This window comes from Atractosteus spatula, chromosome 11 (genome assembly GCF_055471065.1).
Source record: "Atractosteus spatula isolate fAtrSpa1 chromosome 11, fAtrSpa1.hap1, whole genome shotgun sequence".
In the NCBI taxonomy this organism is placed as follows: Eukaryota; Metazoa; Chordata; class Actinopteri; order Semionotiformes; family Lepisosteidae; genus Atractosteus; species Atractosteus spatula.
This window is the reverse complement of record NC_142716.1, coordinates 13,004,864-13,029,321: the sequence shown is the minus strand read 5'-3', so window position 1 is coordinate 13,029,321 and position 24,458 is coordinate 13,004,864. Positions and strand designations below refer to the sequence as shown.

Here is a 24,458-nt window from a genome sequence, read left to right as displayed (position 1 = left end):
TAAAATATTTATAGACTGCACATAAAAAGACTTTAGTATATTAATAAATTTAAAATACATATAATCTTCAGATTTTTTGCACAGACTGTATAGAGAAGGAAATTAGACAGCAAAAACTACTCACAAAGTGATTCTCATAAACCTTCTGTACAATGATATTTTTCAAACATTATACTTACAAATATTTGTAAAAAAATATTAATCACCGATGACAATAACTTAATAATTCTAGATGTTGAATGTTTAAAGTAAAACTCCAAAAACAATAACTTAAAAAATTAAAGAACCCTCCGGCTATGTGAAATAATGCAAATAGCATTTCAAAATGTTTCCTAACGGTTATCCATACTGTATGTTTTTACTAACTACATAATTTGGTAGTTTCGTATTCCACAGGGATAGGTTGCTTGGCACTGAAGGCCTGCAAAGCAGCTAGAATCCTGACCACTTCACTTGTGGATAACTTAAGCCGATGACGAAGCAAGCAGGAAAACAAGTCCAGTTGCTGTTGACCAGGTGGTGAGAGCCTATTAACACGGTCTCTGATTTCCACCAGCTGCAGAAGTGCAGAATCTTGAGAACCCTGAGTATATGGATAGTCCAGCTGTAGAATCAGATCCTGAATTGCTTCGGGGTCAAAGTGCATACTGTAGCCAAATACCTGTAAACTGTTTATTTTCATATAGCCCAGGTTTTGTGATGGGTCCATAAACTCCAGAGGCTCAAAATAGGTGGTATCATTTCCATGGAATGGTGCAGACTTGATGCGGCTCCTCAAATAGATATGAACGGTTTCAAAAAAGGTTTTCCATTTGTTTCCCAAAGTCAATGTCCAGTTGTAACAGTCAAGAGGTATATCTAACTTAGTCCTTTCCCAGTCTGGGTAGTTGTTTTGATTAATGGGCATAAACCAACTTTCTGAATGGCTACCTCCAAATGGGTTGATATAAACAGACAGCATTGGTTCTAATGTACTGTTTTTGGTCAGGCAGATCTGAACAGACAATCCCAGGAGCATATGGACAAGATTAGATTTGTATTTGTTGCTCTTCAATGTCAGAAGCATCCTTTTTCGCCACGTCGGGTCAAACCAGTTGTTCAGTCTCATGTCATTGCTGATGAAGATTGCATGGACTGCAATCCGGCTGTCACGTTTCTGAAGCAGGTATTTCAACTCCAGATCTTGTAAGTCTGTTTCAAAACCAATGTAGTGGTCAGTGGAATCAGGTACCTCATGCCTACACAATCCTTGACTAAGCATATACCCAGAGTTACAACTTCCACATCGGGTGCGGTTTTCATATGAACAAGAAGCACAATGAGGGCCATCCCCAACTGTACACGGGATAACTCCTTGACAAGTAGGATGATCATAGGTACACGAGCAGCTTTTGGTTTCTTCAGAGAATGTCCCAATTTGATTGTTTTCACTGCAGTACAAAATGGACTGAATATGATTCAGCCAATAGTTTAGAGACCTAGTCAAAACAAAACAAAAAGGAATTAAAAACAGAGAAAATTTGGGTTTTGACACTGATGAGGTCTTTGACATGACCAGACTGTTAATACTATGAACTTTTACCATGAATCCTTTTGAGATTTCTCTTGTGTAAGGTATTGTGCAAAGAGTTAGAAAATATTAGTAGTTTAACTTATAGAAACATCTAAACCATGTTTGCATAGACTTTGTTAACATGATTACTATTAACGTTCAGTTGTATAATACCATATGCATCAGAGTGGATGATGAAGATTTCTATCTTCTTTGCTGAATATATTGTTGATACAATACAATTATCTCAAACTACCTGAACTTGTTCACGAACAGTGCCCCCTCAGTAAGGAGCAGGCCTTCAGTGATGCCAGAGAAATCTGTAGATTCTTCTGCTGGCACTAGGCTTCCACAGATTCTGTGGAGATCGTACCGTATGTACTTGTATTTTTTATAGAAGTGAGAATAATTCTTACTTTTATTATAATGAAGAAATATAAACTAGCTCATTTGGCTAAACTCTTTTTTTGTGCTGTGATAATCATATTTTTGTGTTGTAAAACATTTGAACAAATATTTAGAACCACAAGATCCATCAGTCACACAAATATGCAGACATTCCTGCTTCCTCATACAACCATAGAACTCTTTTTCCAGAGCAATGCCAGAAGAATATGTAAATATTCATTGAAATTTGTTCCTTGAGAGACAAGAGCTAAGCAAGTGGGTGGTAATAGATGAAATTCTTGCTGCCTGTCAGCATTTTTAAGTGAGAAAAAAATGAAGAATTTAGATATCCCCATTTTCAGGATATAAACTATTTTTTATACGTTATATGAATATATAATATATAAGATAGTGAAATAACTAAGTAGAATGTAATAAAAATGAATACTGAAAGTGCATGATATATGGCTTGTACAGCTGCAATGAAACCTTGATAATTCACTTAGCTTCCCTTACTATACCTTTTGCATGTTTTTTTATTGAGGATCTTCATTCAGGCTACAGTATACCGTATATCGTACGCTTTTATTGGATTCTGGAGATTTCAATATATCCATAATGTATTCAGCAAAACATATGAACAGGATAATAAAACAGTACACAGAATGTCATGGGAGTAATTTTAAAAACTATTACTACATGACATATGTATAACATTTTTACTCTTTAGAATGTAGCATAAAATGAATGGAAATACAGATAATCATCTATATTTAGATAGCATAAATAAAACATATGTCTCTTCTTTTACATGACAATAAGCATAGGACAGACACTTTTATTCCTGATTGTTTTGTCACATTTGTTTGGTTTAGTATTCTTTTAGAGAAGATTTTTTCCTTTTTTAATATTCACAAGAAGTGTAAATGAGCTCAGTATTATAGGGCTACACATATAATTTTATAGAACGATAGTATTAAAATAGAATAATCCTTACCTTTCTCTTGGTACAACTACTTTAGGCTGCGTACGGCACCTCTTACTTAGGCTAAAAAGCCTATTAACAATTCTTTGTGCCCTGTTAAGGAGCAGGCTTGTACTTGACTCCAGCTGTTTATAGCGATGTTGAATGCTGGAATCTATCTTCCAGAAGTGATGAATAGCAGAAGTGTTCAAAGCATAAAATGTTGGTAGTCTTCTCACAAAGATTTTGAAATCATCTGAAAAAAAAGTGTTGACTGTTGCAGTCTTGTTACAATATACAGAGAGGGGAAGATGCTGCAAAACTACTGTCTCTTCAGCACAAATTCCTGTGTTGCTTTTGTTTAGTACAGTTTTGATTGTTGTGTAAAGCTATTGGGTCAATTTATAATATGGAAAACATCATTCGCAATTCGTGATTTAAGATTGCTGTTGATAACAAAAGACCACAGATAATGACATAAAAATAACAAAAAATTGATTAAATACAAAAACAAGAAAATTAATCCATGTATCCTAATTTACTATACACTTGTTCCCTTGAATGTAAAACTTTCTGGCTTTTAAAATTCTAAAAGTATTCATACCTGATTCTTCAAATTCATTACTGGCGGCTCTCCATGCTTCTTGAATGTGCAACAAGTTCTGTTCCATTGCTCTGATGTCCATGTCTGGACAGTTACAGTCTGGAAACCTGGTACTACAATGGCACCAGCAGTCATTGTTTTTACAGACAAATTCGCCCTCTGCATTACAACCAATGTAACTGAGAGCAGCTTGAACAAAGCGATTTCTCAGGTAGTCCGGTAAAACGACTTGTAGTCCTTACAAAATAAGACAAACAAAATCACGTCTTCTTAAAATAATTGTCATCTTCCCACAAAATATAAATAAATAATACTTAAATCATTTTAAAAACAATTATTTTTACAAAAAGACAGGGAAAAGAACACAGTTTACATAGAGAATACTTAAATAATTTCACTTGCTATTCCACTATTTGTTACTGATTTGTCCAAAAAAACGTTTCACAGCACATTATGCCATCACTATGGATGCAAATGTATGCAAAATTTTGGTAACAAGTAAACAAAATTAATGGATAAGTGACTCCAATACTTTTGCTTCAGCATTTCTACTTCAAGTAGATTTCCCTACCTACGGTATTTACATTTAAACCCTAACACTATTTTCTGTGATACTTCAAATAAATTCCCTAACATACACACACTCTGTGACATCAATAATATAGACTAATAATCAAAGATGTAATCGTGCAAAATTATTTGCTTTGAAAACATTTAGTAGTGCAAGTGTTGAGAATAATTATTTAAACCATGCTATAGCCGATGCCTCTGAATTTTCATTGCACATACAAATATTTGAGCTAGTCTTTGTACACAGTTCATATTTTATATCACAAAAAACCTTTTCACATTGTACAATATCCAAGCAGTTAAAATATATACATCCACCCATTTTCTAACTGCTTGATCCACTTCGGGGTCATGGATAAGTAAGGCAGGGTACACCCTGGATGGGATGTCCATGTATCACAGGGCACAGTATCCTATATATATTGATGGAAAAAAAAATGCAGCATTTTCTGAAATTAGAATACTATAGTTACAGCTTATGTATTTTCATCAAAAAAACAGTGTCAATTTGTTTGAAGTCCTCTGACCAGCAATACAGCTTGTGCAGTGAAGCATTGCAAATTGCCAATCACACGAAAGCTCGTTAGGTGCACTTTTACACAATGAGGTCCAGGTGGATTTCTGTGTAATCCATAATGCCTCGAATGTCACCAGAAGCAAGGGAGAGGGCCATTGGCATGCTGCAGGCAGGCATGTCATGTGACAGCATTGCCAGACACTATGGAGTAAGCCGCTCCACTGTGTCCTGACTGCAGAGAAGGTTTCAGCAGACCGGCAGGACAAATGACCATCCAAGATCCAGTTGCCCATGAGTGACCACACCAGAGCAGAACTGACACATCAGACTGGTCCATCTGAGAGATCATTTCAGATTGGCACCCGAACTGCTGCTGAAACAGCCGGCAGACACAATGCCCGCATTGCCTCATGCTGTGGGCCTTAGAGCAAGGCGACCTGTCAGAGGCCCTCAGCTCACACCTCCTAGACCTCACACCTGACTGGCTTGGGCCAGACAGAGGCTGCGATGGACTCATCAGCAGTGGTATCAGGTCCTCTTCATGGATGAGTCATTCTTCAGCCTGTTCCACGCAGACGGGAGGGCCAGAGTGTGGAGCAGGAGGTGTTGCATTTCTTTTTTCCATCAGTATATATAATCTGTTTAAGATATTTTTCCAGATAAGCACAGTTAAATTTTTCATTTATTTTCTAATGCTGTTCAAGATAAGAAAGCCAACCTACTGTACCATTACGTAAAGTTCATTTTGATTTTCAACTAAAACCTTAGCCAATATTATACTTGCCCCGATAATCTGGCTGTATTAAAAGCAAATTAGAATTGCTGGAGAATGAGTAATGCAATCGAGCTTTAAGGAAATGGTCGACAGAGGGTGAACACATTTGTAATTGTCAGTGTTAAACCCTTTATTATACTTCTTTATCCAACTCTTCCTCCGCTTTACATGAAATGACAGGGTGAGAATGAGTTCTATTCATGCCAGCAAAAAGTGCAGCCTAGGCTAATTTTATACCTTGTAAATGAATTTTGTTTTCAGGACTCTGAACCAGAACAGAACTGACAGAATCCAGGTTGTCATAGTTACTGCATCCAAGAGGGCCTGTCCTCGTTTCAGTCACCTAAAGAAAAGAAAACATAGTCAAGAATGTTAAAAAAGCACTGTTTCCCAAAAGCTCTGAAGTAATTTAATATGCACAACCACATAGTGGAAATCACATGGAAACAATGAGAACAATTTCTTTTGTCTTTCTTGAAATTCAAGAATATGGCATTAGTGACATATAAAAGTATGTTGTTCCCTTTCTATCCTTGGTAGGTAAAGCCTTGTTATAACAATAGAAGAATTCAATATGCTACTGTATATGTTTGTCCTGTCATTGTTCTAAAAATGAAGAAGATCAAGTTTGAAGTTAACAGTAATAGGAAAGTTACTGAGTGATATATATTTGTAATTGGCTATCACATATGAGATAATAGTCAAAGAAATTAAAAATAAAATAAAAAAGTATCAACTATGTCAACAATGGACTTATATTTATATGGACTTTGGAAATACTATTAAGCTATCCCAAAAAAGCCAGGATACAATAGTTCCTATGCCAGAGCCGATGCAAAAAAGTGGTTGTGTAATTGTGATAAACATTCCTGATTTAATTTGTCAGTATTAAAGCAAATGACCAATGGGTGAAGGGAAGAACTAAAGTAAAGCCTATTTAATGAACAATTAAAATCAATAACTTTGTAATGGCAGTGTGTGTCCTGAAAAAACGCAAACTACAAAATGATGTTAGTTAATATACATTTGGGAGAAGGTCGAATTCCTGTCTTGCACTTTAGTTCTCCTATACAGTATATAAATATCCGCCTGCCGCATACAACTCTACACATTTTTTAAGCACCCCTCCCTCCACCCCAAAGGTACCCTTGCAGCATCCTCCCCGATTCATTCCTCATAAATCAGGGAGGGTTGTCATTTCCTTAGCCAGGTGAGTATTAACTATGCTATCCCTTTATATTCTTCAGCTCACTCTGCCATTATTAGAACTTGCCGAAACTACTGAAAAACGTCAATTTACTAAAACATTACCACTGTAAATTTAGAACTTGGTGTTTCCAAGAAATAAACAAGGCACATTATGATGAAACCAGAACTCCAGACAGTATTGACCTTCCAGCAATAACTGATGGGTTTGTAACAAATGCCAATTTATAACAAAGATGAAGGCCAATGGCAAAATAGGATTTTCTGGGTCTGATAATAGTAACTAATGCTCCTTTGTTATAGTGCACAGTACTGGCTATGCTAGTAATTGTGCTATAAATGCAAATGGATGTGAAAAGCAACCTTAATCACTCAAAAAAGAAGATACTTAAAAACTACCAAAACTACAATTAAATGCACAATATTTTCATATAGCCCTAGGTTTACGGTTAAGAGTTGTAAAATAAATATTTCTTACTAAATAGTAAGAAAACAATCATTGTACAATAAATACAGATAATGCCACAAAAAATTAATTAGATGCAAACAATAAAAGTTAGCTATAAAACTAACTGAATTCTTTAAGAAAGAATCTCAAAAGTGAAAGTATCCAAATAATTACATCCTCTTACCCATTTCGCAAACAGCATTAAAGTTTCAGCATTCAGTTTTTCCCCTTGTACTACTTACATACTCTCAGCTGGTATAATTAAAAAAAACAAATCCAATATAAACCTTCATAAAATTAAAATGAAAACCTTTAAGTTCTATTCTAAAGTTTCTGAATATTTCTAAAATCTAAACAGAAGAATAGTGATGGCCAGCCCTTGTCCTGGAGAGCCAGTCTAGGAAAGTTTATAAGACACACTTTAATAATCATTTTGTAAAACCTTTGAACTCATGTGAGTTTTTGATTAACTTAATACGTTATTTGTTTCAATTAAATAAGAAATGGCAAATAGTAGTAACTGCAAATTACAAATTATTAGTGTTCTCATTTCACATTATTTGTACTTAATTGAACAAATCATCTGCCTCAGTAGTCACAATTAAAATATTCTAGATGTTTATAAATTGAGGACACATATGGGTGACATTTAAATGGGGCGTGAAATCTGCTGTATTGTGCATCTCCAGGAACAGGACCAGCCAGCCCTATTTTATTACAATAATTGATGTGTAAAACTACGTAAGATTACATACTGTATGTAGAATAACCACAATTTACATAAAATGTGTTACTTTGCATCAGTTAAAAATCTGTTTTTACAACTATTAGATCATTAGATATGTGATATTTACTAAATGTTTCCTGATACATGAGTGCAATTCAGACACAAAGTCAAAGCAGTGATCCTCCATATTAGTAATTACTTTGGGACAGGGATTTGCATTGATGAACACCAGTGGACTACTCCAAAATGGATTGTGGTGAAATATTCATAAACCAGGAAATCTCTGTAGCTGAAGTCATTAGAAATCTGATAGTTGTTATCAACAGATGAAGATGAGGCTTCATAAACGTCTATGGTCTAAGCAAAATGACAAAAGACACAGGGACAGGAGCTTTGTTCTCCTTTTAGCATTGCATTAGTGTCTCCACAATCACAGGTCAATCATCCCTGACAAAGGCCTGATTTAAAACTACTGTACATCAAGGTTACTCTGGCACATTGGAAGACAAACTGCCAGCCTCAGGGCAGATATATCTCTTGTTGTCACTTACAGATTATTCTCAGGGCTACAGTGGTTTCTTTCTATATTTCCCCACTGGGCCTATAAAAGTAACTGTATTGCCATTGCAGATTAATGATGTCTTGTACTTTTTTCTTTAAAAAGTCAGCTTTCCATTGTGTGCAGAAAACGTACATTTTTTTAAACCGACTGTAAGGTCAACGCAAGAGAAAAACATACATCTTTGTTGTCTAAATTATTTTAATAGCAAGTGGAGTGATGGGATAGGAAAGAAATGACAGCTAATCAAGACATGTTTATTTTGAAAATTACATAAACAGCTTCATTTAATTATCTAAAGCACTGCTTATTGCTGGTTTATAAAAATTTTAACGGTGCAATAACTTTCAAATTAGAAAGGAAGATGGAAGCAAATCAGGATTCTGACACACACACTGCACACATTTACATTCAGTTTATTGATGCTTCTGCACAATTAATTAAATTCTAAGATCCATCTTTAGGGATCGGCAGATTAATTTCTAACAGAGACAGATGTCCAACTTAAAGGGAAAATTGACCAAATGCAAATATAGAGATGAATTTTTCTTCTGCATAAAAATGAGACCATCTGCAACAAGTCTCCAGTGGGATAAAAGCATAAGTTGCTCTTTTTATCTAAACAAAACCCCAAAACACTGACGTTTCCAGTCTATTTAACTTGGCCTATTTTAGTTGTTGGCATTATAAATGTCCCACTTAGATATTTTGTGTTTAAATTAATATATTAATGAACAAACTATGACTTTATGTATTTTTAATTATCATTTTCCTTTAAAAAGCTTACCTTTTCGATGTACATACTTTACAATCAATGTAGAATGCATTTTAATCGAGTGAGATGCACACAGTAACTAAGCAGTGAATGTACACCACATGATGTCCATTGGATGGGAACACTAAGCAGTCAAAGAGGAAGAGCAAGTTACAAGATCTCTTTCAAAAGACATTGCAGTTACTATGAAACCATATAATATAATCTGATACTTTTAAATTCACTACCTTACTGCAAAGGGAAGTATTTTCTGATAGAGCAATAGATATATACAACCTAAGATGGCATTTTTAGTGTTCCATGTGCTTTATAATGCCATCAATACTTGCAAATATAAAAAGAAAAAATATTAAGTATAGCTAAAGTAGGTTCACACCTGAAGAAGGCTCCACAGCAAAAAATTTGTATTTTTCTTCTCTTTTCAACATGGAATAAACCTTTACTTGTATAGCTATCACATTGACATTTTGTTGTAAACCCATTAGTTCAAAAGCCCAGATGTTCATAACTTAATCTATGAGGGCAATTTGTTGTTGAAGACATGGACTAGAATTTAAATGTCATATGTCATACTGTAAGTAACATGACAGTATTTTCTTGCTATTAAAGCCTAAATGCATTACAGTATATGTGGTACAGTTGACCTGTAGTACTTTAACTGCAGTGAGCATTGATGCTACTGCAAAGATATTCTGTATCTGTTAGGTAACCAATTTATTTTGTAAAATGGACTAGCACACTTTCTTTCGGGTCTTGACATGTTTGAAATTTATGAGCGAGTCCTTTGCATTTCCACAATCATTAGATTTGGAATACATTTGGTGACAGCTCTCAAGCTTTTCTCATTCTTTCCAATTTTAACATGTCAAACTAAATTTACTAAAGACAAGATATACAAGTTGACAGTTTTTTTAGTATTCCTCCAAATTTATGCTTTCATTTCGAAAAGTAAATTGCTTTGACTAAGCTATTTTCTATGTATTAAAATTTCACGTTCCTTACAAAGATATTTCCTTACAAAGTTCCCAAAGCATTTGGGTAGCCAGAAACCTTTATTTCAGTAGCAAACAATTATTTTCTGTATAACAGTGTGTTATTCTTTGAGGAGCTGGTAGAGGCAGGTGAGCTACTTTAGATGACTCCCACAATTCCCATTCTCCAGCTGACAGTGCAACAAGAAGTACAGGTCAGCAGAAATGTACAGTATAAAGCTAAAAGATCTCAGTGAAAAGATCAGAGGAATTCAGTGTTTGGCATAAGAAGCTGTATACAGCATATTGTATGGAACAAGAGATATGAAATAAAATGGGCGAGAAAGAAGAAAAAAATAAAAAATCAATACCAGAATATATCGTATAGGTGTTTTGATTAGTGAATAGTAAGGGACTAAAAGTGTTTAAGCAAAAGAGCTAGGCTTTTTGCTTTCTGTTTTGTTTGGTCTTTTTGTATTGACGTCAATGTAAACAAATGGACCCCTGCACCAAAGATAAACATCTCCAATATGTTGTATCTTATGGCTGAGACAAAGTATGAAGAGTCAAACTGTTGTGACCATCAGCCCAAAATCACCATAAGTATTTAAAAATGTCTATGTTCTACTGCAGGGGAAAAAAACAGCTTTAGCACTTGAGAGATCTGTGAGTTTGCTGCTCCCAAGAGATGTCATAAGACATTATTCAGTATAACCCTCTAGAAATTCCAGCAATATTAAATTAATGTAATTCTTCTCTTGTCATAAAACAGGAATTCTGTTGTATGCTCTGTCTTATGTAAGCCACCTATGCTAATTTCTTGAAATGTCATTATTGAAACTCAAAACTAACATTTTATTCCACATTTAGATTGTTCTGTCATTCTGTCATCACTCCACCTCAAACTTGTGTTATATTTCACTGCATTAAGGTTATCCAACAATACTGCATATTTAAAAAAACCTCACACAATTTATTGATGTGGAAGAGGGTTTCTAAACATACAAATTAACATTTGATGTTTATCATTATTTTATTCTTTGGTCAGAGATCCACATATTACATCTGATGAAGGGATTTAAAAACAAATTTCACAAATCTTCACAACTGTTCAACATCGTAAAAGCCTTTGAAACAAGTATTTTGATTTCCAGCCTTTGTCTCTAAACTTAATTTGTCTGCTTTCCTACAGGAATAAGGGAAAAAAATGGTTGCAATTTTATTGCTTACGGCTTGTTCTTGAATTGCTTGACAGATGAGCCAAACAGACACTGTCAGAACCAGTGGCTATACGCCCTGCGTTATAGCTTTATCTTTTGGTTTGCCACTGTCTATAAGACATGTATTAATAGTTATTTTTCTAACCCCTACCTCACCACACATACATCTTTTTTTTAAGGGTTATGGCACAAAAATGACAGTTTACAATTCCAAGGTCCTCTAAAAACCCTTTTGTGTAAGTAACAAACTGATAGTAACATATAACACTTTCAACACTGTATTACAGTATCTGGTAGATATTTAGGATATGTCTAGCCTACTCTGGGAGTCACAATTATAACTAAATACAGTACAGTATAGAAAACCTACTATCATGCAAAATATGAAATAACTTACAAAGTGAATCAATCTTTATTAAACTTTCAAAACAAGATGTTTTTGCTGGCATTTTAATGTAAACAGATGTACATACTCTAGGCACTCTGGCACACAACCTTAGCAGTTTATTACTGTCTCTTTTTGTTCTGTCATTCATAATTGTAGTCTAAACCATACTATACTTTATGCTATTTGTAATTTTGTTTCACTCATTCATTTTTTCAACCTATGCAGTCATGCAATTGAGTCTCATTCTACAAGCTTTAGCAGAACTTGTATAGAGCAGAAGAAGAATTGTTTTTGCCATTTTTACAGTACATACAGTACATGCTACTATTTACAAAATGTTTTGAAGGATATCCAAAGGTGCAAAGAAATCGATATACCTGTTTATAACTGCTTACACTGCATGTTTGATAATCATTTTCCATGATACATGTGACATACTTTAGTGCAACAATCATTTATAGTATATATATATAAAAAACAATCTAAACTAAAAGATAAGTTTAAAGTGTAAGTGTGATGCTCTCAACAGAAAACCTTTCACTCAGTGGGATTTCTGCCAGGACTTTTCATTTTCAGTGCATCTGAAAATGATGTAATCAGTATGATTTTCCTACATAGACAAGCACTGATGCAGTGAAGAGAGAGTTATTGGCATTGGTCCCAATGTATTTTACTTTTCCTACACCAATTATACTTCATACACCAATAAAACCTCCCCAAAGCTCTGTGATTTGTAGTGTGTTCTATGTACTGTATCCGTTTCTTAGGTTTTGTCTCACTAACTGTTCTTATTATGGACCATTTCCATGTTTTCTAGAATCTTCATCATGGCAGGCTCTCAAAGAAGTCTATTTTGTTTTCATATACAGTAATACTACAAAAATACTGTAGTTTCATACATGTTATAGTTAAGAGATTTTGATTATAGCATTTCATTGTAATTTATTAAAGTCCCAATATAAAATATAAAAATATATAAAATAATTTAATACACTTATTATTTACCCTCTAGAATGTTATTTACAGAATATAAGAAAGGCCATTCAACCCATTTACTTTTTTGGTTACAAGTTAATTGATCCCAGGACAATAAGGCTTTTACAGCATGTCTGGGTAACTTGCTCCAAACCTAGTGTAAAGACGTGTCTCCTGTTCCGATATTTAAGTGCACTTCTCTATAGCTTCCATTTCTGTCCTCTGGTTTATGTTTCAGGGTAGATTCTGAAGATTCCAGGGGCTGGCTTTGACAGTTTATTTGAGGATTTTGAATATCGCAATAAGTTACCCTCATAGTCTTCTGTTCAAGACTAAAAAAATACTTTCACCTTTCAGAGTAAGCCATTCCACTGACACCAAAAAAGTGACTGATTCAGGTGCTCCCTTATCTTTTTTGTAACATTCTAAATGGGGTCATACTAGTGCATTGTAGAGTCCTTTGTAGCTTTTATAATGTTTGCAAATCCTCCTATCTTGGTATCATCTGTGCTTTTAAAACCGTGAAAACCTTATTCTCATTCAGCTTTTTTCCTCAGCTTCTTTTGTTTTCACAGGAACCAGTTTTGTGAATCCATTCTCTTTTACTTTACATTTTGTTGTAGGTGAAATCCCAGCTTTTCCATACAATTTCTCTCAAACTATTTTTCCTTATCATTACTATACTAAAAATGACTATAAATATACAATCATTACATTCCTTAAAGACCTGTAAACGCACTTATTATACTCTGCTCTTATACTTTCTGTCATTCTTCCCATTCAGAAGAACTGGACAATCGAATTTTACATTGTACTTCAAAGTTTCACAGATAGTGAAACCTGTTATAGAACTAGTTATTAAAATAGCATTTTAAAGTGATTTAGTAAGTAGAATTCCACCAAAATCTAAAAATTGTATTTTCTTTAGAAAGGGAAATTAAATAGTTGCATAACCCTTTAGTTTACCTGGTACTGTATGTGCATTTATTTGTAATATCTAAACAATTGATCAAAGTCACTCTAATTTGGAAGATTGGACGTTATCAATTTCTAACCTGGCTGCAATACCACCATGATCTCATCAGATCGTGGAAGCTGTGTAAAGCTAGGTCACATCACATCAGTCCTGGGATGGGAGACCTTCAAAAAACTAGGTTGCTACAGCAGGAAGTGTTGGTATACCAGTAAATAGAACTTTTCTCTCTGAACCAGAGTGTTCAAAGTAATACCCCATTATGGTGACTGGGGTCTTATTAGGTCATTAAAGAGCCCATGGCACATTTTGAAAGAGTAAGGGTATTTGAGAAGGCACCATGTAAATGTAGGAATTACTGAATGAATGAAAGTATTAACTTTATCGTTATTATTAGTGGCTTATTATCAAGTTGGCACCATCTATTGGTTTAATACTTTCACAGCCTACAGTATTAACTAAAGAGGCTTTCACAATTCCTCATTTTTAAAACTTTTGTTCACAATATTTATGATGACATAACCCAACAATATTGTGCAATTCATTCACCTGAAACATCTTGGTCAACTGCACTAAACAAGAAGTCAGTGATTTAAATTTGGACTCAAAGGTGGAATAAGTCTCTATATAAATCAATGGGTAACTTACATTACAGAAGTAAATCACCTTTAAAAGCTCTAGTTTATGTCTGCCACCCCTGTTAGCATTTCTAGACTGGGGTCCATGCACACTGTTATGTTAAGAAATGATTTACTATTGGCAGTGCAGAAAATTCTCTACATAACTCATCCATTCATTAGTGTTTGACACCTAACTCATATTAGAAATGGCTGACAAATGAGGTTAGCTAGCTAAGAAATTATCGAGATGGAACAGATAATTTATCAGCCAGATCCATATTTGTAGTGGCACAATCCCATAATAATTTTTCTCTGCAGAAGAAATGTATAGAAATAGTGTAAACTATTTTAATTTCTCAAAATAATGTTTTAAAAAATCAATTCTCACATGACTGCAAAAAAAACAGTGTTCTTTAAATACTACCCTGGTTTATATTACTCATGAGCAACCCGGGATTACATCTTGATCTCTTCTACAACTTAAATGTTGTTGATGACATGCATATTTTGCATCAGTCAAATTAACTGTCTCAAAAATAATTGCTCTGTAGAGGATGTTTTCCCCATTCATCTTAGATGAAGTGCAAAACATATCCAGTGCTATGACTGAAGATGAGGAATCACATTTACAAATGAAGCCTGTGGGTGTGTACTAGTACGTAGTGTAGAATTATTGTCATTTGTTCAAGTGAAGACAGAAATCTCAATAGCAAGTACAGTTTCCAGAACTTATCTATGGTCTAAAAAAGAAAATTAAATGTAAAAAAAAAGGTTTTCGTTATTTAATAAATAAAAAGCATTGGATAATCTATCCACCCATCCATCCATTTAGATTTTTAGATTGATTTTACCTTAATGGCAGTTGAGGCAATCTGAATGTGGTGAAGCTTGTGAAGTGTACTTTCCCTGTCAATAAAATAAGAGGCTGCAAGCTGGTGAAGTGTCTCAAGAGTCACTGCAGTACTGTTGGAGTCCCCTACATCCAATTTCTTACTCAGTTTTCTCTTATCCACAAATATAGTCAAAGATTCTTCACCTGCAAAATCAAATGATAAATTAGTTCCTGAAATGTACCATATGCTGTATATAGCATTACTTTTAATATTGGTATTGCAATTATACCAAGAGGCAATAAAATGCAAGAACATGTTTTAAAGAAAAAAAATGTTCAATGGGTTTTCACTTTGCTTTTGCCTCCATACTGAATTAAAATTCCAGGTTAGAGGAGTGTTTTTCCATTTGAAATGCTATAGTTCAGACATTGTGTGCAAGAATGTTAAAATGCAAATTCACTGTGCACAACCCAGCCCTACGAAAGCACTGCATTGTCTTCCAGACACCACAATTACCAAATATTAGAAGGACCAGACACCTGGAGTGTTCATGAATGTGGCAGTAGTTGGTTGTATTTCTTTCTATGTGCACTAATCAGCCATTAATCTGTCAGACTGCATTGCAATGACTGATAGCGTTAGCGATTACCTTGCCCTAACACCCCATGTGTCAGCATAACAAGGTAATATGGTTTCAATTGGCCAAATCAAGAGGAAATGCTGTCATCAGGATTTGAAACAGGCCAATTAGTGACAGAACAGTTTGTGTATGGAATGCAGGGAGAACTCTAAGACTCAGATCTTGAGAAAAGTGTGAGGCTGGGACATTAAGCTGACTGAAACCAGGATTCCCTAAGCATAACTAGACAAGACTGTTGAAGCAACCTAGGTAGTTTTGGCTTTCAGCAAAACAATGAGTCATGTGATTTTCTAAGCACGTGCTGTCTTGTAGTGACCAGTTCCTCTAATCAGACATAACCCTCCTGTAGGTCAGGACCTTGAAATATGGAAAAAGAAAAATGCCTAAATATATGGCAGATTAAAGTACCTGACTGTCTGTTCCTCTGTCCTATGGATACAATGACTATGCTGTGAGAACAGAATTTTAAATTCGGCAGATCCTAAATATGACAACAAAATACACTAAGTCCAAAGACATCTAGAAGACTATACAGTAGTTCTTGGTTCTTTAAGCCTCACTGTCATTGTAGCCCTCAAGATGTCATTTTCTCTGAACTGAGGATTAATATGATACCAATTCAACCCTTTTGCACAGAGCTGTAATGCTGAAACGTATTTATTTAGTGGAGGAGGCATGATGGTGTGGGGTGTAATTAATGTTCAGTTTTAATCAAGGTACAAGGTGCAGGGTTGTTCTATAGCCTAATTCGATGTGGAGAACATTTTATGACTAGTCCCCCCTTCATTATTCATGCAACTTTGGAGACATGTACAGTAAAGTTTCCTAAAAAAAAAAACTTTCACCACACATGGCCAAGGTTACACAGGCATTATTCAAACACAATTTTTAAGTATTGGATTTAAGTATTGGATTTACATAAACCCTGTAGAAATTAAACTAAACACTAAGTGAGATTTGTTGTGCTTTGTTGTTTTTGACAGTAGCATACACAATCACACAATCACAGTCCATCACAACCTTGCAGAATTAGCATTTGTGAGACATCTGTGTTACCGAATGTCTCTCAGGTATTTTTCAGGTTACAGGGTGTGTATCTAGGTTTCAGTATTTAAGTAATTTGTTATTCCACAGCCAATCCATGCCATGGTTTACTATCATTGTTTTCCCTATTTTTTGGAATTAATATATGCAATGAATCTGTCATATGAACATTCAATGAAATCAGAAAATTGCACTTGTTCAACTGCACGTTTGTTGCCTCTCAATATAATTGAAGTATTTGCCGAACATTATGAACAACTAATTTAGACTTTTCTACCTCCCAAAGTGGATGACATCAAAAAATGTGTTCCATATTTCTTGATAATATTTTCAGTGATCCTTTTGAGACTTGGCCTGCGTCCCAGCAGCCGGATATTCTGCATGAACTCTGGATCCAGAGGCAAAGAAAGGCCATTGTAGTCTTTCCTTTCAAGTGCCAGACTGTTGACTTTCCACCGACCAAATTCTCTAGAAATTAGATATTGATAAATATTAGAAATGATAAACAGATAAATATATACATGTATACTGTATATAAGAAGGCTAAATGCATGTTTTTTTTATTTCGAGTAAATATATAACATTCCTGTTTTTTACTTAAAATCAAAATTACAGCTTCCATACTAACATATTTACAAATTATAAATCTATTTTTTGACATACTATCGATAATAATGTCTTAATGTGCACTTCATTACAAAACTGTAAACAAGTAAATGTAGAGTTCACCACCTCCGTATACTATTAACAAACCGCTACTATCCCAGGTATTCAAATTATACCTCAGAGTTAATTTCTATTTTTACCAAAAGATCTGTATTTTTTCTTAAACCAGTTGACTGAAATCACCAAACTGCAAAAACTAACTTAAACCCATTTCTTGTTAAAATTAAATAAATAAACATGTGTGACAAACTGTACTTAGAATTAAGTGTGGCAGAAGAATGACCTCTGTAACTTAAGACTGAGTTAGTTGAAACTGATTATCATTTCAATCAAAATATCACGCTGCTCCAATCCAAGAATAATGAAGTAACAAACCCATCACCTATTGGATAATTACAAAATATCCCCTGATAATGATGGACAATTACAGCCATTATACAACTTGTGTGTAAAGATAAAGGTAATTATAACTGATTTACATATCAGTACATAATAAATCAAAACTGTAGATATGGTATAGTTGTAGCATTTGTTATACAGTTCTAGAAACATAAATACATACTATAAGCAAATTGTATACATACAGTATGCATTGCAATTATGTGAACTTCAGATATGCAGGTGTCAAAAGGTAATACAGTACATGGACATCAACAAGTGAAATACAATGAGCCTTAATATATATCTTAAAGAATGTAATTGCAGTTTTATTCATGTAACTAAGATATTAAGATATAGTTCCAGTGACATTATTAAAATCTACTCACCGTTAAACATACTTAACCAAATTAGAATAATAGAATAGAACAAACAGAATGCTCAATTTGAGTGATGTACTGAAAGAATTGCTGGCCTTTGCCCACTGATTTCTCAAAACCCCAATAATAAGCATTAAATGCTATAAAGCACTTTTTTCCAAATAAACAAATGCCACAGCATGGCAAAGAAGTCCACAGGGAAAAATAATATTCATAAACTACAGTATTGGAGCTCTGAAGCTGGGGTCTCTCTCCAGTAAAGTAATTATGATGACAAAAGGAGACCTGATGTGCACATAGTATGTATAAAATTATTTTAGAGGAGGAAAAGCCCAGATATGTAATGGAAGAGGAGAAAAAAAGTTGTAAACGTGGCTCCTTCCGAAAAGCAAGACTAAAAGACTAGCTTTTCTTGATAAGAAAAGATAAAGCTAAAAAAATCTAGTCATCAGACATGAATAAAGTGCTGCTAGTGGTACTGAAAAATGCAAGGGTTTAGGCAAATTAACCAATAAAGAGTAAATGTATGGTTAATTAATTAACCAGTAAATGTATAAATGTAGTGAATGTAGGGGGTACAACAAAATATTGAACCAATGAGTGGTACAGAGGTGATCAACTGCTAACAAGGAAACTGTTTGCTGATAAAGTTACTCTTAATGAAAAGCGACAAACACTTCTATTAAAAAACACTTGGAAAATGAATAATTGTTGACGCACTAACAACGGTGCCATGCTGTTGCATTTGTTGATCAAGAGTGTCTTTTTAATAACAAAAATGGCTTGAAAATGTTCAAAAATGGAATATTACCTAAAAAAACAATTTTTCATCAAGTTTAAATGTAGTACAATTACACAGTATCGGTAACCATGAGAAAAGTAAAATCTGTTTTGAAAACAATTCTTGGCTCAGGATTTTAATGTTTTGAAGCCTTCTTCAGTCAGAAACAAACACATTAGGAAGTAACGAAAACCACTGAAACGTGTTATATTTCAAGAATGATAGAATTAAATATCTCACTCTTGCTATAACCCTTTTTGTAATTAATCACAGCTCCATTCAACCAAGTCACACAATTATGTACATCATCTGATTACTGTATGTGTCATCTACATCTTAATGTTTTTACAATAAGACATTATAAACCTGCCTCTGCTGTACATGAATTGCACTTTTAGTCTCAGTACGTTTTTCCTCAAAAGTGATTTTTTTATTTAGAAAGAGTTTCACTCAATGATTTTATGAAAAAAGACAGTGGATGCTCACTAAAAGCATACATACAACACCATGGCACATAACTTAAGGGAAATGTCACAGGGGGTTTGATTCAAAGATTTTTATGTACATGCTGTATTTTAGCATTCTGGTATCAGGAAAACCATTGCTGAGTTCCAGAAATTGACTGACAGGCATTAAAAATGCAATAAACGAGTACTGGAACCAGTAGCACTGGTTGGTATTGTAATGCTTCTCAGTATAAACTGTATGAATAATACAAGTTATAAAACACCATATACCATGAACCTTAAGGCCACATTGCAGAAGCGCTGAATAGAATTTGTCAATGTCCATGACCTTACCAGAAGAATTACTGTAACACTTGAAAACTGCTGTTTCTCAATAGGTATAACACCTCCATCAGCTGCCACGTCAAATTTTGTGCACTCATCTTGCATATTGCAGGATTATGACCATACTTCATGGATTCTTCTTGACCTCTCAGCTCAAATACCTTTGACTACCCTTGTGCAACAGGCACAGACGGAATTTAACCTTGAGAAAGGACTCCCACCAGATTCACCTTTTGGTTGACATCATATAAATGCAAAAGGGTATTCAGCTTTTAATTAGTAGAGGATGACCTGTTTTACTATCCTCTGTCATTCACCTGAAGGAGAATTTTATACCAATATAAAATAATCCTTTGTATTTACCAAGCCTATATGCTGCTCCATTTATGTTGTCCTCTAAATAGAAAAAAAATGACTTTGGAGATTAAAAAAAAGTCATTAAAGCCATATCTAGTGTTACCAGTTTCATTTCAGCTTGCCTGTAATGTGACTAAAATATTTTGATGCCGCTTCATTTTTTATACATTCTTAATTTCAAATATCTCTCTCCGCCAGAGGGCACTCATGTACTGTACAGCAGGACTGGTTCTATTCTGTTGCGCCAGACAAAAGGCCAACTGAGCAATTGTACATATTCACAGATGTAAAAGGGTTGTAAACAACTTAAATCTTGTATAGACAATATACTGGCAGTCCTGTAAGGCTTTCATAAACTCAGACTTGCTGCAATTAAGGGTTTGCGTAGGTCAATGTAAAAGTGCATCTTACTGTAGCTGTACCTGTAGTTGAGCATCAATTTCTTTACTGCTCTTACTCTTCTGCTACAATAAAGGAATTTTTCAACCAAATCTGCAACAGTCTTTTAAGTTGGCACCTATTGTTTTATTATTACATTGATGTATGATACTGGTTTGCTGTATTGGACAATAATTTAAAGTCACTTTTTTTCAGACAAAATAATTGAAATCAAGTGAAGTTAATGATTGTTTAAAAGTGAGAAAGTTGAGTGACAAACGATACAATCATGATGGTTAGGTAACTCACCTGTAAATCTTGTATTTGGTCGTAAATCCCTGTTGGTACCTTTCCAGAAATTCAGTGAATTCTTGTGAATGATGAAACGGCCCTTTATCAGAAAGGAGCCACCCCAAGGATCCAGCAACATTACTGGAACTTGCTGCAATAGCTAAAACCCAGCAATGGAGGCTTAGTGTAATGCACTCCCATAGAAGCATTAGAAATACCAGTTTAAAAACAATATACCAGCAGGTCATGCTCCACCCTGGGATTCCACATTCTCTCAAAACGTCTCCTATTACCTATGATGATAAAAAAAAAACTCATCATTACTCTTCAAAATAAAACAGTTGTCTAATGTTTGTAGCACTCTAAAAAAAGACTATTGTAGCATCCAGGCTTCAGATGTCATAGTGTTTATCCTTTTATATCTTTATCCTTTTATATTTTTATTTTAGATTAACAGTTTTGGGGGGTTTTCCCAGATTAGAAAAACAATCGTCATTAGTACGTTATTTTTCACTCTCTCTACCAACAGCGCTTCATCGGTTAAGCACTCTTAGGAGTTTTTACGATCTATTCATACTCTTAAAGAATAGACTAAAGTACTAAAGATTAATGAGTAAAAAAATTGAGTCAACAAAAATGATCAGCAAATGCGCGTTGTTATATAAGCGCTATCGTTATTATTATACAATTTTAAATGCACTCAAGAAGGCTTATCCATTTTACCTTAAATGACAGTGTAATCTTTTTTGCAGTATAGTTTATGGTACTGTACATATACAGCTCTTACCTCATTCGGAAGCAGTTTCTTCATATACTTTAAGGAAGTTTACTAAAAACAATGAGAATGCGTTTTACCACTAACATCGTTACTGTAACTAAGACCATGCATTGCTGTAAAACGCGCTTCAAAGTGACTTCAAGGAGCACACACATACGGTTATTTGTTATGTATCAGAACATTTTAGTTTTAAAACATAGAAAACATTAAAACAAAAAAAAGCTGCAAAAGTATTTTAAAGATGTCTTCGGAATGCCTGCTCAATCCGCTTGTATTTCCAAATTTTCATAGGTATTCCCCTGCTGACAAATTCATCTATGCAATATCCATAAACGTAGGTGCAACACACCTGCAGTTCATTGTCTCACAGAAGAGCTGAATATAATTCCTTTACAGTAGAACTTTTGATGATACAAGAATTAATATTAGGCTCAATTCCATTCGATTTAGATTAAGACCAATAAATGCTACTTCATGCTGTCTTAAACAGAAACTAACAATTAATGTCTTGATCCTTCACAGTAGTCTGAAAGCTTTAACTGCAGCTGCAAAAAAAAAACCTACTCCTGTGACAGTGCTCTCCACGGCATGTGCTTCTGCTGCTGCTGGCTTGCTTTTTTTGCACTGTCAAACTTCCAATTTATTCCAGAGCTCTCAGTCCTATTGGCTGAGAAAAAAAGAGAAGGAGGGCTTTTATGTCATATCTGGTTGTTTATAAGCAGGTGGCAAGCGGGGTTGATGGTTTCTCTTAATTTTAAAATTAAAATTGAAAAGTTTCTACCTAAAACAACAAAAACAAACAAAAAAAAAACCTATTGCAGCGATCTGTTTAATGAATTTCAAACACCCATTTAAAATGCATTTTGACGTATTTTTGCAGAGCTATTATTAATAAAATTGTACCTAAAATATGGGTTTTATCAGAACAGGGATACATAAAACCTTTCACTGCACTTCTAAAAAGAAACGAGTATTTTTTTAGTAAACGACATCAGAATGGAGCACAAAGCGTCCTGGTAAATTCCGTTAAAAGAAAATAAGATTAAACTTCAGTATCTAGGGAAATCAGTTCACTTTCCCCATCCCCATCGTTTACTGTATTCTATATTCTGGAATCAGCACGAGGTTTGGAAGACAAAATTACATTAAATACCATTCAATTAGTTGTTCTGTAATGACATACGTCTACGATTAATTAAAAAATGTTTCACATTTCAGAGTTAAAACAGTTGCTTTAGGAATGAGGCAGATTAAAACTGACTCACACTGTCAAGTCAGGGATTTGCTTGCTTTGCTGCACAAAAAACAACCGTCCTTGGGCATAAATGCAAAGAACCTTAAGTAATATAGGGACAGTTTCCATTGACATCATCTCAGGACCAAGGTAATGTTTTCATATTACTGTTTTGCTAAGCGACACGCTATTGTTTTCCTGCAACACAATTTGCTAAAGTCTTATTCTGTGTTGTATTACATATTGCGATCAACATCTGTTTTCTCAGTGTTCCTTCAAACAAATGTGGAAACAGTGGTCTCTGGGGGGAAATGGAGGTGAGAAGAAGTATCAAACTGTTCAGTCTGAATACACAATTATGAGGATCTTACTCGACCACAGGAAAGGCAGGACTATTGATTATTCATTGATTGCTGCAGACTGACAGGGAAAGGAACAGAAGTAAATGATATAATCATTGAAGAAATTCAAAGCAAGTGTCCAAACAAGATTTTAATCTGCGAAGAAATAAATGGCTGATGGGATTGAACAATTTATTATGAGCAAGCCAGTTGGGTGGAATGGGAATTGTGTGCTAATTTTGTAACTTACTTCCTATGCTGATGCTGAAATGGTGATGGCTGTTTAATTGGAAACACTGAAAGGAACAACATTTTGTCATCGCCATTTACTATCCCAGAGATTCTAAGTAATTCTGAAAAGTAAATGTTCACATAGGAGATAGGCTGTTCATTTTTACACTGAAAGTAGTGTCTTTGTCATGGGTATTTTGGGGAAAGCATAGTGATAATAATTTAACCAGCCTGCAGCTTGACAGTTGCTTTAGAACTTAGTGAAGGAAAATGTTTTAATCATTGAAAGCATTCCCTCATAATATTTATCTGAAATAATTGATTGTTACAAAATATATCAATGTTTATAATCATGCTAATAGAAGTTTGTTTTTACTTTATTAGTATACAGAAAGAAACATTATACACGTATATTTGAATAATGTATAAAAACTTAGTTCTTCATTTAGTACTCTACAGATGTCACATCCCTATTTATAAACGACAAGAATCTCCACAGTCACCTTCTTCATAGGATCACTTGATGGCCAATACAATTTTGTCATCTTGGTTCTGGCATTTTTTAAACAACACAGCATTGCTGAGTGCTACATCACCATACCATTTTTTAGCCTATTAATTATTATTGGCTGCCAAATATTTCAAGCTTTTGCTGTGCATGTCACAGATTTCCCTGGTTCTGGAATATATCACCTACGCTTTAATGCATCCAAAATAATGACATCCTTCTGTTTTTTTCTTGCTTAGACATATGCACACAGCACTAATAAGCAACTTCAGAGTGAAAAATAAAGACTACTTGGCTTTCAGTTGTCAGAAAACATCCTCTGCATTTCTTTAACTGCAGTAGATTACCCTCTATGATTAAGCATTGTGCTTTTAACTGTAATTACTTTTCATTATAATACTTAATATACTTTGTATCAGGTTATTCTACTGTGTATGCCTTATCATGTTAAATACATTTTATTTAAGATTTAGTAGATTATTTTAGTCAGTTCTGGTTTTATTACAGAATATATTTTATTATGATAATAAGAAAAATTCTGGAAGGCTACATTGCACTTTTTCATTTCATTTCTAAGTTAAGTTGTATCTACAAGA

General features: G+C 34.3%; 1 protein-coding gene across 1 annotated transcript; it reads right to left on the bottom strand.

Moving 5' to 3' along the window:
* On the bottom strand, window positions 1-21,042 carry LOC148823538 (BMP/retinoic acid-inducible neural-specific protein 3-like). Its single transcript, XM_088927570.1, has 7 exons — window positions 20,789-21,042; window positions 17,026-17,216; window positions 15,083-15,267; window positions 5,607-5,712; window positions 3,508-3,744; window positions 2,937-3,159; window positions 1-1,478 (listed from the first exon to the last, which is right to left on the bottom strand). Exons 1-7 carry the CDS (start codon window positions 21,016-21,018, stop codon window positions 362-364), a joined length of 2,289 nt encoding a protein of 762 aa, XP_088783696.1. The 5' UTR covers window positions 21,019-21,042; the 3' UTR covers window positions 1-361.
* Between the last annotated feature and the right edge of the window lie 3,416 nt (window positions 21,043-24,458).

What these genes read in the sequence shown, in the direction of transcription:
- LOC148823538 (XM_088927570.1), bottom strand. Translation starts at nt 21,018, where the DNA reads ATGACCTGCTGGTATATTGTTTTTAAACTGGTATTTCTAATGCTTCTA. An exon ending in AAACAAAATTCATTTACAAG is followed by an intron (nt 3,745 to 5,606) that starts GTATAAAATTAG and finishes TTATTTTGTAAG; the next exon opens with GACTACAAGTCGTTTTACCG. An exon ending in TAATGAATTTGAAGAATCAG is followed by an intron (nt 3,160 to 3,507) that starts GTATGAATACTT and finishes CTTTTTTTTCAG; the next exon opens with ATGATTTCAAAATCTTTGTG.